At 40.2% G+C, this 19,268-nt stretch overlaps 1 protein-coding gene across 2 annotated transcripts in view; it reads left to right on the top strand.

Annotated features, from left to right (window-relative positions):
* LOC144600059 (short transient receptor potential channel 7-like) overlaps positions 1-19,031 on the top strand; it is an 83,438-nt gene extending 64,407 nt beyond the window's left edge. For both annotated transcript variants that reach the window (XM_078411426.1, XM_078411425.1), the window contains 6 exons: positions 4,097-4,361; positions 6,457-6,652; positions 7,702-7,917; positions 8,538-8,621; positions 14,576-14,651; positions 17,180-19,031. In XM_078411426.1, the coding sequence (XP_078267552.1) occupies positions 4,097-4,361; positions 6,457-6,652; positions 7,702-7,917; positions 8,538-8,621; positions 14,576-14,651; positions 17,180-17,316 (974 nt within the window). In that variant the 3' untranslated portion in view covers positions 17,317-19,031. The remainder of the gene's footprint in view (positions 1-4,096; positions 4,362-6,456; positions 6,653-7,701; positions 7,918-8,537; positions 8,622-14,575; positions 14,652-17,179) is intronic.
* The last annotated feature ends 237 nt before the right edge of the window (positions 19,032-19,268 follow it).

Raw genomic sequence — 19,268 nt, 5'->3', positions numbered from 1 at the left:
GCACACCAGGGGCAATTTTACAGAAGACAATTAACCTACACACCCACACATCTTTGGAATATGGGAGGAAACTAATGTAGTCACAGGGAGAAGTTGCAAATTCCACACAGACAGCACCCGAGGTCAGGATCGAACCCGGGTATCTGGCACTGTGCCCGCTCTGGTTGTTATTTACCGCACTACACTGGCAGGAGGTGTAATAAAATGCTCCACTTCAAACATTTTGTCTTTCATGAAGTTGAAAGTTGTGAAAAGTAATGTTTTCTTTGATTTGGGTTGAATTAATTTAATAGTAAACAGCTTGGTGCCACAATAGTAACCGAGTCAAAACTGTTCCCTTACAATAGATGCGGGAAGATTGTTCCCGATGTTGGGGGAGTCCAGAACCAGGGGTCACAGCTTAAGGATAAGGGGGAAGTCTTTTAGGACCGAGATGAGAAAACATTTCTTCACACAGAGAGTGGTGAGTCTGTGAAATTCTCTGCCACAGAAGGTAGTTGAGGCCAGTTCATTGGCTATATTTAAGAGGGAGTTAGATGTGGCCCTTTTTGCTAAAGGGATCAGGGGGTATGGAGAGAAGGCAGGTACAGGCTACTGAGCTGGATGATCAGCCATGATCATATTGAATGGCGGTGCAGGCTCGAAGGGCCGAATGGCCTACTCCTGCACCTATTTTCTATGTTTCTATGTTTTTCTATGTTTCTATAATGCTTAGGTCGCCACCCTGTGGTAGAATCCATCATTGCAATAAAACGTTAAACTAAAGTCCAATGAACTTCGTACGCTATCGGAGCAGAATTAGGCCATTCGGCCCACCAAGTCTCCTCCACCATTCAATCATGGCTGATCTATCTTTCCCTCTTGACCCCATTCTCCTGCCTTCTCCCCATAACCCTTGACACCCTTACTAATCAAGGGTCTATCAATCTCCGCCATACTAACCATTCAGTAAATATAAAAGAATGCAGAGCACTATTCATTCCCAGTGTCATAAACTAATCCTCCACCCTCATCACCATCCTTAGAAACTCTTCGTCCAATCAGTGATTCATTTGATGTTTGCAAATTTCCTGCTGAACTCAACAATTCATGGAAGATTGAATTTAACTTGGCGAAACAAGGAACTGCAAAAGCTGCTTTACATAAAAAGACACAAAGTGCTGCAGTAACTTAGTGAGTGAAACCCAGTGCTTTGTGTCTTGAATATAACATGCTTAGTTTAGTTTTGAGACACAGCATTGAAACAGGTCCAACGTCCATACCGACCATCGATCACCCGTTCACACATGCCTGACCCGCTGAGTTACTCCAGCATTTTGAGATACCTTCGATTTGTACCAGCATCTGCAGTTATTTTCCTACACAACCTGTTCACACATGTTCTATATTATCTCCCTTCTCCTCTCGCATCATCTGGTCTTCGGGGGACAGGCAGCTCGGCGGGCTCCCCCCTTCCAGGCCACAGTCGCCAGGTTCTCCAAGCTTGTGCCGGCTCGGTACCGTACACATACAGTAATGCACACACGCTGCCCTTTCAAGGCAGAAGGGAGACCTCAGCAGGTGAATTATAGAATGGTCTGGAATAGTAAATGGAGTGGCAATTGTAAATCTGAAATTACTACTTTCAATCAAGGGATAGGGGACAAACTAGTAAAGAGGAAGAATGTAATGATAAGGAACTGCAGATCAAAGATAGACACAAATTCCTGGAATATGTCAGACAGCATCTCTGGAGAACATCGACAGGTGATTTTTCGGGTTGGGACCCTTCTTCAGATTGATTGTGGCAGGGGGCGTGCGGAAAACTGGAAGCAAAAAGAGGCAGGACAAATCCTTCCTTCCCACTTCCTTCTCCTGAACCCTGGCTGATCTTGCAACAGTTTCTCCCCTCCCCCCCCTCCCCCTCCCTCCACTAAATGTCCATTAACTAGCTTCCCAGTTTGCAACTATGCAACTTCCTGTGACCGCGGTGGTTTCCTCCAGGTGCTCCGGTTTCATAAGTTGATAAGTGATAGGAACAGAATTAGGCCATTTGGCCCATCACATCTACTCTGCCATTCATTCATAGCTGATCTATCTTTCCCTCCAAACCCCATTCTCCTGCCTTCTCCCCATAACCCCTGACACCCGTACTAATCAGGAATCTATCAATCTCTACCTTTAAATTATCCATTGACTTGGCTTCCACAGGCTTCTGTGGCGATGCATTCCACAGATTCACCATTCTCTGACTAAAGAAATCCCGCCCAAATCTCAAAGCCGTGCTGGTTTGTGGGTTAATTGGCTTCTGTAAATTGCCCCTAGTGTGCTGGATGCACAACTGGGATAACCTAGAACAAGTGTACGGGTGAGCGAGGGTCGGCACAGAATCGATGGGCCGAAGAGCCTGTTTCCAGGCTGTATCTCTAAACTAAACTAAAATGTAAACCAATGACTGGAACTGATGAGAAAGAGAAAGCAGGGAGAGAGTTGTCTCCACGTTATAGACCAAGTTTCACTGCACCACTCTCACAGTGTTACATGGCACCACAGGGACAAAGAGAACGTCAGATTTTGAAAAGAATAGTACGCAGCTCCCCAGGGCACAGATCAGACAGTCTGGTTCAATTCCTCCTTCCGCTTTGCCGAGCAACAGGCACTGGTTGTCCCCTATATTTGTAGAATGAACTGCTTTGTCTCATCCCCCTCAAGGCAATCGTACTTTTATAGCTTCTCAGAGTGGCATTTGGCAAAAATATTACAAATTAATGTTTTAATTGACCTCATTTATGATTTATAACACCTACTCTTTCTTTGGAGTGATACCACACATACTCCACATTTCACAGGGAGGGTTGATAGCATTGTGGTCCTGTTACCAGACTCGCATTCATGAAGCCCGGACTAAATTTTTAGTTTAGTTTAGTTTAATTTAGAGATACAGCGCGGAAACAGGCCCTTCAGCCCACTGAGTCCGCGCTGGCCAATGATCCCGCACACTTACACTATCCTACATACACTGGGGACAATTTACAATTATAGCAAAGCCAATTAACCTACAAATCTGTAGGTCTTTATAGTGTGGGAGGAAACCACAGATCCCGGAGAAAAGTGTAGGAAGAAACTGCAGATGTTGGTTGCAGGAAAAATGTTCCCAATGTTGGGGGAGTCCAGAACCAGAGGCCACAGTCTTAGAATAAAGGGGAGGCCATTTAAATCTGAGGTGAGAAAAAACTTTTTCATCCAGAGTTGTGAATTTGTGGAATTCTCTGCCACAGAGGGCAGTGGAAGCCAAATCACTGGATGAATTTAAGAGAGGGTTAGATAGAGCTCTAGGGACTAGTGGAATCAAGGGATATGGGGAGAAGGCAGGCACGGGTTATTGATTGGGGACAATCAGCCATGATCACAATGAATGGCGGAGCTGGATGGCCTCCTCCTGCACCTATTTTCTATGTTTCTTCAAAATCAAAGATGGACACAAAATGCTGGAGTAACTCAGCAGGACAGGCAGCATCTCTGGAGAGAAGGAATGGGTGATGTTATGGGTTGAGGCCCTTCAACCCAGAGAAAACCCAAGCCTCTGGCACTGTAAGGCAGCAACTCTACCGCTGCGCCACAGTGCCGCCCTTAAATGTGTAGATATCATCTGTCTCCCACCATTCAAAATATATTCTGCTTTTTCCTTTTATGTACCAAAATGGATGACCTCCTTTCAAAAATAAGAAAATCTCCCTCAAACCTCAAGTGTAAAGATATTGATCCAGTTTCAATATAATTTTACGAAAATGCAAAATAAGTGAAAAGGTACACTTATGATGCTGTCAGAGTTATAATATTTTCCACAATAAATATGAAAATGAAAAACAATATACAAAGTAGTATTGCTTTACTAACCTTGCACTAAATGTTATTCCATTATCATGTATCTAAACACTGTAAATGGCTCGATTGTAATCAGGTATTGTCTTTCCGCTGATTGGTTAGCACGCAACAAAAGCTATTCACTGTACCGCGGTACATGTGACAATAAACTAAACTGAACTCGAATATCTCTTTCTTTCTCAGTAGCCAGTAAGTCTCATCAGAAATGTGTTTTCTCTTTCACTTTTCCCAGCTAGGAATAAATGGCTTCCATCTGATCCACAAATCATATCAGAAGGACTTTATGCAATTGCTGTGGTGTTAAGTTTCTCTCGGATTGCTTACATTCTACCAGCAAATGAAAGCTTTGGTCCTCTGCAGATATCCCTGGGAAGGACAGTGAAAGACATTTTCAAGTTCATGGTTATATTCATCATGGTCTTTGTTGCTTTCATGATTGGAATGTTCAACCTTTATTCCTACTATTTAGGCGCAAAGTATAACCCAGCCTTTACAACGTAAGTAAATGCACAGTTTCCAATTTGTGATGCAGAAAATAATATCTAATTTTGAACTGTAGGAAAAGACTTTATGCAATGTCATAAACATGTGTGGCTGAATTCTACCTAATTCTTTTTCTCTAACTATGTGGCATATATTTGTAAAATGCAAATGAAAATCCAATTTTCCTCATTTAAAAATAAAAATATGGCCATTATTGTCACTTATTGATTGCACCACATATTTTGTTTGTTATGTGTGGTATGAACAACTATGTGTGAACAGTACTTGTCCACAGCCAAAGTTAATAAATGCAGAGAGTTCCCTGCACCGTAACATCAAGAAAATGGGGTGGCATGGTGGCGCAGCTAAGGTAGCAACTAAGGTTGAGTGGCTACCTCAGAGGGCCAAGAGGCCCAGGTTAGATCCTGACCACGGGTGCTGTCTGTATAGAGTTTGAACGTTTTCCCCGTGACCGTGTGGGATTTCTCCAGGTGCTCCGGTTTCTTCCCACACCCCAAAGACATGCAGGTTTGTAGATTAATTGTCTGGTGTATGTTGTCCCTGATATGTAGGATAGAACTAGTCTATGGATGATCATTTGTCTGCACGGACTCTGTAGGATAAAGGTCCTGTCTCCTTGCTGTATCTCTAAACTAAACTAAAACTAAAATAATGTCCCAAAAAGATTAATTGCTGCACATTTAAAGCACTGCCTTGAAGACGAAATGACTCGAAAGCCGTTAGGATCAGAGTCCAGAGTGGATTCAACATTTCTTGTTGGAGAAAAGCATGGCTGGAGTATCTATTAGGAATAGAAAAACGTAGAGCAAGAAAATGTTAATCAGTCCATCGAGAAGTTTAGTTTAGAGAGAGATACAGTATGAAAACAGGCCCTTTGGCCCACCGAGTCTGTGCTGACCGTTGATCACCCATTCACAGTACTTCTATGTTATCCCCCTTTCACATCCGCCCTACACACTAGCGGTAATTATACCTACAACCCACAAGTCTCCGGGATGTAGGAGGAAAACGGAGCAGTTGGAGAAAACCCAACTGTAATCTCTGAAGCCTGGTAAAATGTGATTACAAATTCTGTACTTTTTCAGTAATGGAATTAAGTTCTTCCCAATTGGGAAAGTGCAGTGATATGTTTTGCCTGACTTTTGGTTTGTTAAAAGTTAGTAAAAGCCTCTTCCCTCAGCAAAAAACAAAATAAGTCAGTGAGATTGATTAAATGCAGGTGGTTGAGGGTCTGGAGTTGTTACAGTGAAAAATATGGATATCCAGATAGAAGCAAGGTTATATACTGATTATGAGAAATATATTTCAGTTTCCTCATTCTGGATACTTCGAAATTCTGTATGTTGGTGTTAATGGGTCATGTGGGAATCCAGATCTTCTCGTTCTTCTCAGACCCCTGACTTCCTACTGCGTGTGGAATAATAAGACCAGCCTCCACTTTAGGTGGACAAGGTAGTATTTAAGAGACTTTTCACGTTGTCCCGAGGTATTGACAGAGTAAATGGCAAAAGCCCTGAATAAGCACATCCCAGAACTTCCAGTGGACTAGTTTTAATGCCGGGTTTCAATCCCACTTAAATATCATCAATTGGATTTCTGATACTGACTGGACCGATTATACTTAAGAACTCCATTTCAATGAGCTACAATGTTACTTTATTGTCACAGTGATTTTTATTTTGCATACAGTTCAGTAACAATCCTATATATTAGCCACAAACATACTAAATACAAGAGTGTAAGATCATAGACCACACTTAATCAATATACAAGGGTCGCCGCACTTTATGCACCACCTTGACCTTCAAGGTCAATGTTTAAAAAAATGTTAGAGTCTTACGTTAGTCATAAAGGCCTGTTGCCCTGGCGGTGGGGTTGCAGGGGTTGGCTTGGCCAGGCGATGTGTTGATGTCCACTACCGTTGTTCCGCTGTTTCAAATGAGCGCCAATTTTGTTCAAATGCCCAATTCTGTGCTTTCAATCATTGCTTTTAAAGATAGAGATATATGGAAAGCTGTTTTTTCAGTCTTTGAAATGATTGAAATGATGATGTTATTGTGTGTTCAGTGTGCTTTTCTATTGTTTTAGTGTGGAGGAGAGTTTCAAAACGTTATTCTGGTCAATATTTGGCTTGTCAGAGGTGATATCCGTTGTCCTCAAATACGATCACAAGTTCATTGAGAACATAGGGTACATTCTGTATGGAGTGTACAATGTTATGATGGTGGTGGTGTTACTCAATATGCTGATAGCTATGATCAATAGCTCATATCAAGAAATTGAGGTATGTTTAATGTTTCTCTTTAGAAAATAAACTCAAGTAAAATACTTAACTTGAGCTTAGCCCAAATCCCACCAAACCTGTCCTTTCCATGTACCTGCACTCCTAGATCCCTCTGCTCTACAATACTCCTCAGAACCCCATCATTCAGTGTAGGTCCTGCCCATGTTAGACTTCCCAAAACCAAAACCTCACATTTCTCTGTATTAAATTCCATCAACCATTCCCCTGTTATATTGCGATATACAAAATCAAGAGAGCCTTTACATGATGAAAAGGATTATGCAGCAATCCTGAAGAAGCTTCCCAACATGAAACATCACTTATTCCATGTTCTCCAGGGATTCTGCTTGAACCACTAAGTTACTCCAGCATTTTGTGTCTTTCTTTGGTAAACCAGCATTTGCAGTTCCTTGTTTCTACATGTAGCAATCTCCCTCTTTTGATATATAAGGCACAATGACCTAGGTAATTGATAGAAGATGTAGAAGGGATTTAAGGAAAAATAAACTCGCTGGCTGAAAGGCTAGTACAGGGAAAAACACAATCACATTGGGAAGGCACTGAGAAGAGTGATTGATAGACTGCAACCTACCATGCTACAGACCAAGAGTTGGGAAGTGGGAAGACACAGGATAGCACAATTTAGCCACCCTGACTAAAGTGTGTATGAAAATGCAGATGCTGTTTTATACCAAAGATTGACACAAAGTACTGGAGCAACTCAGCAGGTCAAGCAACATCTCTGTTGAAAAGCAACAGGTGACATTTCGGGTTGGAACCCTTCCTACATCATGGCAGCCAGGCACTTGTTGAGGTGGGTGTGGAGGGGACAGACCATTCTGCGTCGGAAAGGGGGAGGTCAGGGGGAATGGTGAAAACTCAACAAGGGTGGGAGTTGGGGTCAGGGGAGCAGATGGAGGTTTAGGTGAGGTAACATGAGGGGATGGTGGGGGTTCAGGGGGGGGGGTGAGCAGTAGTGCATGGGTGGTCTCTTTTCAAAGTGGTTCTGATTGAAAAAAAAAGATCCATCTCCCTTTATATTCACACAGGAGGATGCAGATGTTGAGTGGAAATTTGCTCGTGCTAAGCTCTGGCTTTCTTACTTCGATGAAGGAAGAACTCTGCCCACTCCATTTAACCTTGTGCCAAGCCCAAAGTCAGTTTACTACTTGATGTTAAAAATTAAAATCTGCCTTATTCATTTGTGCAAATCTAATGTGCAAAAATCAGAAGCCGACTTTGAAATGGGTATGCTGAATTCCAAGGTAAAGTACACAATTATGCATTTTCTATATGGAACCATGATCACAAATTCAAATTAGTTTTAAAATATTTTAATTCTAACTCTATTCCTAGTGCTTTCCTCTAATTAAATTGATAATTTAAGGATCTGTATTGATCCTTTTCATACCATGAAACAAATCTCACACGTTTTCACATTCGCCTAGTTGTTTTTTTGAAGATAGACACAAAATGCTGGAGTAACTCAGCAGGACAGACAGCATCTCTGGAGAAAAGGAAAAGGTGACGTTTCGGGTTGAGACCCTTCTTCAGCCTGAGAGTCAGGAGAAAGGGAAATCAGAGATATAGACGGTGATAGAGAGATATAGAACATTCAGGTATCACGGTTTAGGGGGAGAAGGCAGGAGAATGGGGTTAGGAAGGGTTAGATCTGCCATGATAGAATGGCGGAGTAGACTTGATGGGCCGAATGGCCTAATTCTGCTCCTATCTCTTGTGACCTTATGACCTAAATGAATAAAAGATATGCAAAAAAGTAAGATTAATTTTGAAAATGAAATAATATTTTTTTAAATGAGCCACATTGGTTTTGTAATCAGCGTATCTTTATTACAAGATAAATCTACATTTGATTTCATTCCAGCCAGGCCAACATTATCAATCAAACCCTGGACATGCAGAGGGATATGGTCTAAAAAAGCCGATTAGCAATCCAACAAGATATCAGGTTAGTTAACTGAGTAAATTGCATTGTATTCTCAGAGTCATAATCATACTGTGTGGAAACAGGCCCTTTGGCCCAACTTGCCCAAACCCACCAACATGTCTCATCTTCGCTAGTCCCGCCTGCCTGCGTTTGGCCCAAATCCCACCAAACCTGTCCTTTCCATGTACCTGTCTAATTGTTTCTTAAACATTGCAGTCCCTGCCTCAACTACCTCCTCTGGCACCTCTTTCCATACACCCACCTACTCCATCAATTACATTAAGTTGCTTGTACTTACCTCAAGAGGGAGACATCAGGCTGGCTTTCATATAATTCAATGTGAAAGATGTAGTGATTGCAATGTATAAAAATCAATCGTATTGAATTATTATTATTTATTTATTTTTGTTTTGAAAAGCATATGTACAAATAGAAATAAAAGACACATTTGTTACAAAGTTCTTACATAGCTTCAATTTTTAAATTTTTAAAGAGAGAAAATAAAAAATAAAGAAGAAAGGAAAAAACTATAAACTATTGGGAAGAGAGAATAAAAGGATTAAAAAAAAGATATAACTATAAAAATTAAAGGGAGTAGATCCGGGAGACAATAACCACAGTTGTACATCCAACCCTTAACTCAAGTTTCAACTTTTAATTTTAAATTTTTATTTTAGTCCTGTGCCAAACCCATTTACTTTTCTAAAAATTCAATAAATGGAGACCATATTTTTAAAAATAGGTTTGTCAATTAAGGCAAATCTTATTTTTTCCAAATGCAGGGTCTCTGTCATTTCCGCAGTCCACATTTTAATTGTGGGGGTTATTGGTTTTTTCCAAAATTTAAGTATTAATTTTTTCGCAGTTATTAGACTGTAATCAAGAAAATGTACCTGACTTGTTGTAAAGTTTGTAGTATGTTCTGATAATCCTAATATAATTAATTTTGGATCTATATCCAATTGCTTGTTGATAACTTTAGAAACTATTTAAAAAATCTCCAACCAGAAGTTTTGCATTTTTATACAAGTTACGAAAATATGAGTTAAATTAGCTTCTTGAAATTGACATTTATCACAAATAGGAGAGATACTAGGAAAAATCCTATTTAATTTCGTCTTCGAATAATGTAATCTATGTATTATTTTAAATTGTATTAAGGAATGTCTAGTATTTAATGAACATTGGTGTATATGTTGTAAACTTTCATCCCATATATCTTGCATTATGAGTTGATTCAATTCGTCCTCCCATGCTCGTCTATAAGATTCTGATGACGGAATGTCAGTGTCTAGGAGAGTATTATAAATAAAGGATATTAATTTATTTGAATTATAATGTCGATTCAGGCATACATCAAGTGTTTCTGGACCTCTAAACTTATATTCTTGCATGTGTAATTTTACATAGTCTCTAAGTTGTAAATATCTAAAATAATTATTAACATGTAATCCGTACTTCTGCTGTAAATCCTGAAAAGAAAGAAAAGTTCCCTTATGATAAAGATCTCCCACCCTTTTAATTCCATAACTTTTCCATTGAGCAAATCCTCTATCTAAGACAGACGGTTTAAAAGAAGGGTTATTCGCAATAGGAAGGAAAACAGATAATTTACTCAATTTTAAAGTAAGATTTAATTGTTTCCAGGTACGGATAACACTGTATATAATGGGATTACCTCCATATGTTTTTTTATTTAAATTTATTGGAGCTAAGAGGATCGCACCAATATCAAATGGTAAACAATCCTCTTTCTCCATCGTATTGAATTAAACACATGGTCATTGGCATTTCAAACAAAAAAAGAATAATTAAATACAATGATCTTACATGAATATTTCTATAATCAGTTTATCCTGATATTTTACAAGAAGCTTGCATTTATTCAATGCCATATTATATTAACACATTGCCCCGAAAGGGTTTCATAAACACATGATTACTTTTGAGTAATGGTGCTTGCAGAGACAAAATCCTATGACAAAACAAGATTCTACAAATTGAACTCAGTTGAATGACGGATTAATTTATTTTGTTATGATCTTGAGGAATAATGGCGAAGGTAAAGGGAGAGAAAACTTCTCTCTGTAGGATCTTTACCATTCGCCGAGGGGAATCTTGGTTTAGTGTCTCACTAAAAGTAGAGCAGTCCTGACAAGAAGGCACACTCTCAGTTTGGCGCTGAAATGTGTCCCTAATATTGTACGATTAAGCATGGCAGTGAAGCATGAATTTGCCACTTCGACTCACAAAAGACGAGAGCGCTTTCATCTGCATCTTACAATGACATTATTTGATTACTACACAGACATAGGCCCTGCAGTTATGTGAGGATACCACCAATGTCTCCTCTAAGCCTAGCCAGTGACTGCCAAAACTCCCAACAAAATTCAGGGCTGTGAGTTTAGCCTAAAAAGACGAGCAGTTTCTCAATTTTGTTGATTTGGCAGGTCGCCAAAAGCTTGAAAAATAAATATTGTAGGAAGCATTCTCCAGGGCATTATCCTGTCGTAATATAGGATAGAGAAGTCTCTCCTTGGTCTGCCACAGAATCAACGATAATAAAATTAAAATATTTAATGTGACTAAATCCACCCATGAAACTAATTACCTTCAGGTCCATTTCTCCCCCAAAATGCGATGTCATCTCTTCACTAAATTGATTATTACAGTTTGAAAAAGAATTATTTTGAAGATTGTTACTCATTGTGGCAGGAGGTATAGTGAGTGGGAAATGGGAGAGATTTTTTTCCCCATTTTCGCTGCCTACTTAAACAGTAAAAAAGCACCCTCAAATATGCTGCAACAGGTCAGTTTCTCCAGAAGCTTCCATTTTCTTTGCCCAAATTCAAAAGATACTTCCCATTACATTATTATTTTACTTTCCAAAAATAAATCTTTAGTTTATATTTTTAATCTTTCATATACATTTTCCAACTGTGTTTTAATAGGAATCTGAGGGGTAACTTTTTCTACACAAAGGGCGGTGGGTGAATGGAACAAGCTGCCAGAGGAGGTAGTTGAGGCTGGGACTATCCCAACATTTAAGAAACAGTTAGACAGGTACATGGATAGGACAGGTTTGGAGGGATATGGACCAAGCACAGGCAAATGGGACTAGTGTAGCTGGAACATGTTGGCCGATGTGGGCAAGTTGGGCCGAAGAGCCTGTTTCCACAATGTATCACTCTATGACTCACAATCTGTATTTTTTTAATTGATTTAAGTTACTGGGATAGACACAAAGTGCTGGAGTAACTAATGGGCTAGGCAACATCTCTGGAGAAAAAGGATGGGTGACATTTTGGATGTGTGGGTGAGTGGACGGGTGAAGTTACCAGGACTCTTTGGTTAATCAACTGTGTTTGGCAGGTAGTTGTACAGTTGATCTGAAATTATTTTCATCCTCTCAATTTGACAATAGACAATAGACAATAGACAATAGGTGCAGGAGTAGGCCATTCAACCCTTCGAGCCAGCACCGCCATTCAATGCGATCATGGCTGATCACTCTCAATCAGTACCCCGTTCCTGCCTTCTCCCCAAACCCCCTCACTCCGCTATCCTTAAGAGCTCTATCCAGCTCTCTCTTGAAAGCATCCAACGAACTGGCCTCCACTGCCTTCTGAGGCAGAGAATTCCACACCTTCACCACTCTCTGACTGAAAAAGTTCTTCCTCATCTCCGTTCTAAATGGCCTACCCCTTATTCTTAAACTGTGGCCCCTTGTTCTGGACTCCCCCAACATTGGGAACATGTTTCCTGCCTCTAATGTGTCCAATCCCCTAATTATCTTATATGTTTCAATAAGATCCCCCCCTCATCCTTCTAAATTCCAGTGTATACAAGCCCAATCGCTCCAGCCTTTCGACATACGACAGTCCCGCCATTCCGGGAATTAACCTAGTGAACCTACGCTGCACGCCCTCCATAGCAAGAATATCCTTCCTCAAATTTGGAGACCAAAACTGCACACAGTACTCCAGGTGCGGTCTCAACAGGGCCCGGTACAACTGTAGAAGGACCTCTTTGCTCCTATACTCAACTCCTCTTGTTATGAAGGCCAACATTCCATTGGCTTTCTTCACTGCCTGCTTTACCTGCATGCTTCCTTTCATTGACTGATGCACTAGGACACCCAGATCTCGTTGAACTCCCCCTCCTCCTAACTTGACACCATTCAGATAATAATCTGCCTTTCTATTCTTACTTCCAAAGTGAATAACCTCATACTTATCTACATTAAACTGCATCTGCCATGTATCCGCCCACTCACACAACCTGTCCAAGTCACCCTGCAGCCTTATTGCATCTTCCTCACAATTCACACTACCCCCCAGCTTAGTATAATCTGCAAATTTGCTAATGGTACTTTTAATCCCTTCGTCTAAGTCATTAATGTATATCGTAAATAGCTGGGGTCCCAGCACCGAACCTTGCGGTACCCCACTGGTCACTGCCTGCCATTCCGAAAGGGACCCATTTATCCCCACTCTTTGCTTTCTGTCTGTCAACCAATTTTCTATCCATGTCAGTACCCTACCCCCAATACCATGTGCCCTAATTTTGCCCACTAATCTCCTATGTGGGACCTTGTTGAAGGCTTTCTGAAAGTCAAGGTACACCACATCCACTGACTCTCCCCTGTCAATTTTCCTAGTTACATCCTCAAAAAATTCCAGTAGATTTGTCAAGCATGAGTTCCCCTTCGTAAATCCATGCTGACTCGGAATGATCCTGTTACTGCTATCCAAATGCTCAGCAATTTCGTCTTTTATAATTGACTCCAGCATCTTCCCCACCACTGATGTCAGACTAACTGGTCTATAATTACCCGTTTTCTCTCTCCCTCCTTTCTTAAAAAGTGGGATAACATTTGCTATCCTCCAATCCACAGGAACCGATCCTGAATCTATAGAACATTGAAAAATGATCTCCAATGCTTCCACTATTTCTAGAGCCACCTCCTTAAGTACCCTGGGATGCAGACCATCAGGCCCTTGGGATTTATCAGCCTTCAGTCCCATCAGTCTACCCAAAACCATTTCCTGCCTAATGTGGATTTCCTTCAGTTCCTCCATCACCCTAGGTTCTCCGGCCCCTAGAACATTTGGGAGATTGTGTGTATCTTCCTCAGTGAAGACAGATCCAAAGTAACGGTTTAACTCGTCTGCCATTTCTTTGTTCCCCATAATAAATTCCCCTGCTTCTGTCTTCAAGGGACCCACATTTGCCTTGACTATTTTTTTCCTCTTCACGTACCTAAAAAAACTTTTGCTATCCTCCTTTATATTATTGGCTAGTTTACCCTCGTACCTCATCTTTTCTCCCGTATTGCCTTTTTAGTTAACTTTTGTTGCTCTTTAAAAGAGTCCCAATCCTCTGTCTTCCCACTCTTCTTTGCTATGTTATACTTCCTCCCCTTAATTTTTATGCTGTCCCTGACTTCCCTTGTCAGCCACAGGTGTCTCTTACTCCCCTTAGAGTCTTTCCACCTCTTTGGAATAAATTGATCCTGCAACCTCTGCATTATTCCCAGGAATACCTGCCATTGCTGTTCTACCGTCTTCCCTGCTAGGGCCTCCTTCCAGTCAAACCTGGGCATTAAAGACAAAAACTCATTCTGAATTCAGACAGAGTTAAAAAATGTTGCTTTGAATTTTATTTTATGAAGGGCCTTGTTGGTGAATCATAGGATATTTGCCGAGAGGATCTTGTCTAGGGTTTGGAATAAGTTGTCTTGTCTAAGATTCTCTGAGAGTGATATCACAAGCAAATAATCCATCTTAGAATTGTAAACAAAGAATGTAGATTAGCATTACAGGAGTTATAAATGAGTATACATCAAGAATAACATATCCTTGTGTTAAAATGTCATAAGCTTTCACAGATCTATGGGAGCATTTCCATATGTTGTGGGACATGGAACTATACAGCATAAGAAATTAACTACATTTTGTTTTAATTATTTTCAGAGAATTATGAAGCGGTTAATAAAGCGATACGTGCTGAAAGCACAGGTTGATAGAGAAAATGATGAAGTTAATGAAGGCAAGTATGCTGTGGGGGGTCATTTATTGGACTATAGACAATAGACAATAGGTGCAGGATTGTCAATGATTTTTTTTAATTGTTAATCTCAATAGTGGTGACTGTGTGTCCACTGGATTGTTCATTATAGCCACTTAGGAAATTGGTTCACAACAGTTTTTACCCAATCTGATGCAAATCCTAACCCAGAGAGTAATATGTGGTTGCCTCTGCACCCAGCTCAATCAACTCTGCCATTGAAGCTCACATTCACAAATGAATTTTATTTTTAAAATTAATCATGCATCACAGTAAGTGCAGAACGTGCTTCCGGGGTAACAGTTCAGGCAGGTACGATAATGGCATTTAAGAGACTCGTGGATAGGCATATGGATATACAGGGAATGTAGGATATAGATTATGTGCAGGTAGATAAGAAGTGGTCTTGGCATCATGTTCAGCACAGACCATTGTGGGCTGAAAGGCCTCTTCTCGTGTTGCACTGGTTAAGGCTGGTTAGCAAAACTAAAGCTCAAAATTTGATGACAGTGATGATGATGGAAGAAGTTTCAATTAGGACATTTGAAAGAGTATTGGACACCTACTCGATCACATGTAATATGCAGGGCCACAGCATGAATGGAACTAACTGGATTACTCCATAACGAGCTGACATGATGGGCTGAATATAGACACAAAAAGCTGGAGTAACTCAGCGGGACAGGCAGCATCTCTGGAGAGAAGGGTCTCAACCCAAAACGTTGCCCATTCCTTCTCTCCAGAGATGCTGCCTGTCCCGCTGAGTTACTCCAGCTTTTTGTGTCTAGCTTCGATTTAAACCAGCATCTGTGGTTCCTTCCTGCACATGATGGGCTGAATGGTTTCCTCTTGTGAATCTAGGCTTAAAGGGAGTTATAAAGGGGCACCTGAATGTTTGTACTTGGACAATTGGCAAGGTTCAATCCTGTTCAAATAGCTACCCCAGAAGAAAGCAATTGGAAAATATAACAATTTACTGTTTTTGTGAATTTCAAGCTCTATAGGATAATTATTTGATTCTTGAGTGCACTGCCAAGCTTTTTGCAAATATTACATGTGACTGGCACTTGCACGTCCTTCCTGGAATAAATGGACTCTAAATGCTCAAATGCATACTTCATATACCTATTCTAAATTTCCTATTAAGATTGTGCAAGTGAAAAAGAGCACTCGGATAAATAGAGGTGCAGGGCAACCATCATGGTTCAGCTACCAGGTGGAGATGCTGGGGTTGTTGGAGCAGAGGTGATTTGAGGGCAGATATAATAAATGTGTACAAGGTAGAGAAAAAATAGCTGTGGCCATTAACAGATTTTACATGGACAGGGAGATACAGGTTTAAGATTTCAGTCAGGATCTAAAGGGGAATAGGACAGAGAATGGTCTTTTTAATGCAGAAAGAGGTAATGACCTTGCTCCACAAAGGAGTGATAGAAACGACTTGGACAGTCACACAGGAAACAAAAAAACAGGACTACAGGATTACAGCCAGACATTGGGACTAAATGGATTGTACATCAAAGCATTGACATGGACTCAGTGGGACAAAAGACCTATTTTTGTGCCAGAAGGAAACATAGAGCTTTCCAGCCTTCGAAAATTGAACAGAATAAGAACAAGCCCTTCGGTCCATGATATCTGTGCTAATTATGATGCCAACTTAACCTACCCCCATCTGTCTACAAATTATCCATTTCTCTCTATTCCATGCCTATTCATCTACCTATCTAAATGCCTATTAAATGTCACTATTGTGTCTGCTTTCACCACCCCCCCGGCAGTACATTTGAACAAAGAATGGTACAATACAGAAACAGGCCCTTTGGCCCACAATGTCCATGTGGAACATGATGCCAAATTACAGTAATTTGCCTCCGTATCCCTGCATATACAAGTGCCTATCTAAAAATCTCCCTTGAACACCACTATTGTATCAACCTCCACCACCATCACCGTTCCAGACCCCTTGTGTAAGAAATTGCCTCGCAAATCTCCTTTAAACTTTGACCCTCTCAATTTAAAGCTATGCCCTTTAATCTTGGACTTTCCACCCTGAGAAAAAGGATCCAAATATCTACTCCATCTATGCCTCTCATAGTGTTACATAATTCTATCAGTTCTCCCCTCAACCTCTGATGTTCCAGAGAAAACAATCCAACTTTGTCCAACCTCTACCCATAGTTAATATGCCTTCTAATGCAGACAGCATTGTGGTAAACATCTTCTGCACCCGCTCCAAAACAATTTTGTTTATTGTTGTTTACTTGAGATGAACAACAAGTGGCGAGCCTTCACAGCTGATATATATATATTCCTTTATTCGTCCCACACCGGGGAAATTTACAGTGTTACAGCAGCAAAGTGTATAGCAAGAGAGCAAGGGATCATTCATTGATATAGAAAATAATGATCAGTGTATTTCATCATGTTTTCAAGAAGATGGACGTCATACATTTTGATTATACCTGCATTTACAGAAACAGCATCCAAATGTTCTGTTTGTATTTCAGGAGAACTTAAGGAGATCAAACAGGACATTTCTAGTCTTCGCTACGAACTCCTGGAGGAAAAGTCGCAAGCAACAGGAGATTTAGCACAGCTCATTCAGCAACTAGGTGACAAATTTGGCAAAAACATGAAAATATAATTGAGATTAATGGAACGTCAATCGCAGTGCACTTTGAAAGAAATTGGATCTTTGGTTAAAAGGAATTGGCGGGGACAATGCAACGAAGTGGGTCAATTTGTACATTGGTATTTTTGAAATCAGTTTTTTTTAGCTGTGCACAATTAGATCGCCTTCTTACGAGAAGGCAGCAAAGAGGGAAAGAATGAAAATAGGTTGAACTTCAAGAGGGAAGGATGAGATGGTATCAGCATTAAGGAAGTGGAGAGTGTATTGGTGGTATCTCTAGCTGAATTGTGCACTCAGTAGCAATGAGTAATCATGTACACCAGGTACCTGCTCCGTAACTGCTGACTGTCTCCTGCTCCGAAATGTATCCATTCCAGAAAAACATGGGGCTTGTAGCAGCAGGTTGCATAATAGGTCACAACATTTTATTTTAAATCACAAAAGGAGCGTGTCCCTAATATATATAGAGACAAGGAACTGTTGATGCTGGTTTACATAAAAGGACACAAAGTTCTGGAGTAACTGAACGCTCCTAATATACTAGGGTTCACTGGAAACTGGTAGAAAATCAATTACTTTTCTTGGTATTTAAGACTATCAATCCTGGTTTGGATCCTACTGTGGACACATCAAAAATACTACTAAATATGAAAACTCTCAAATTAAAAACATCCATCCATCTTTTAAACCACTTTTGAGGATTGTGATATGGAAAAAGCTATCAAGACTTCCAACTAACTTTCATCAACAAAGTAAATACCAGAACACAAGCTATGAAATCATTTTTTTGTCTTACATCTTTGCATTTTATTCTTAGTTACTTTGTTCAGTTTTGGATTAAGAAAAAGGATAACTGACACTCCTCCCTTTGTAGTCTGTGTTTTCATAATTGTTTGGGTCATACTATTAACTTGGATTTGAGGTCTCTGTTTATTTTTATTCTTCTGAAACTGTTTAACTCTTAATTTACAAGTTATTTAAGAACATTACTCCTCAGAAAGCAAAATATAAATAGAACATTGTTATTTCTGAGTTTAGTTAATTGTCACGTTTACCAAGGTTCAGTGTAAAGTTTTTGTTGCGTGCTAACCAGTCAGCGGAAATACAATACAGGATTACAATCAAGCCATCCACAGTGTACAGATACAAGTTAAAGGGAATAACATAAATGATGTTTAGTGCAAGATAATGCCAGTAAAGTCCGATCAAAGGTAGTCTGAGGGTCTCCAATGAGGTAGATAGTAACAAGCAGGAGCAAGTCTGCTTTTCTTTAAATTTAGAGTCATAAGAGATACAAAGCAGAGATAAAGGCCCTTCAGACCAGAGTCCGCAGCAACTATCAACCACACTTTTGCACTGATCCAGCATTAATCCCATTGTGCCTACATTCTCAGTTCCCTCCACATTCTACCACTCGCCAATGGCAGTGGCCAATTAACCCACTAACCCCCAGATCTTTTGGAAGTGGGTGGAAAGTGGAAACCATGAGAACATCCATGCAGCAAACACCATCGAGACCGCTGAGGTCAGGATTGAACCTGGGTCTCCGGCGTTGTGAGGCAGCAGCTCCATTAGCTGTAACACTGTGCCAACCTTTACAGCTGTGGCCACAAATACAAAAGTTGTCCGTAGCTAGCACCGTTTAAAACATTGTTTGAGTATACCAATATTTAACTGTTAATGTTGAAAGTCTCTTGTATATTGTATTGTTTTTAAACCAAATAAAAGTAGCCTTTGGAGTGATTTTTTAATGTCATTGAACACTTTGTGCAGAGCATGTGAAAACCCAGAAATCCTGTAAAAAGATCAATTTAAACTTACAATATTTAAAGCATTTTACGTCACAAGAACCCACGTTCATTTCCAGAAACCATGAAATTCACACTTTCCCAATATTACAAAGACACACAAGAGACAGCAGATGCTGGAATCTTGAGAATAATACAAAGTTCTGGGGGAACTCA

The sequence above is a fragment of the Rhinoraja longicauda genome, chromosome 14 (genome assembly GCF_053455715.1).
Source record: "Rhinoraja longicauda isolate Sanriku21f chromosome 14, sRhiLon1.1, whole genome shotgun sequence".
Taxonomy (NCBI): domain Eukaryota; kingdom Metazoa; phylum Chordata; class Chondrichthyes; order Rajiformes; family Arhynchobatidae; genus Rhinoraja; species Rhinoraja longicauda.
This window is presented reverse-complemented; position numbering and strand designations above follow the sequence as displayed.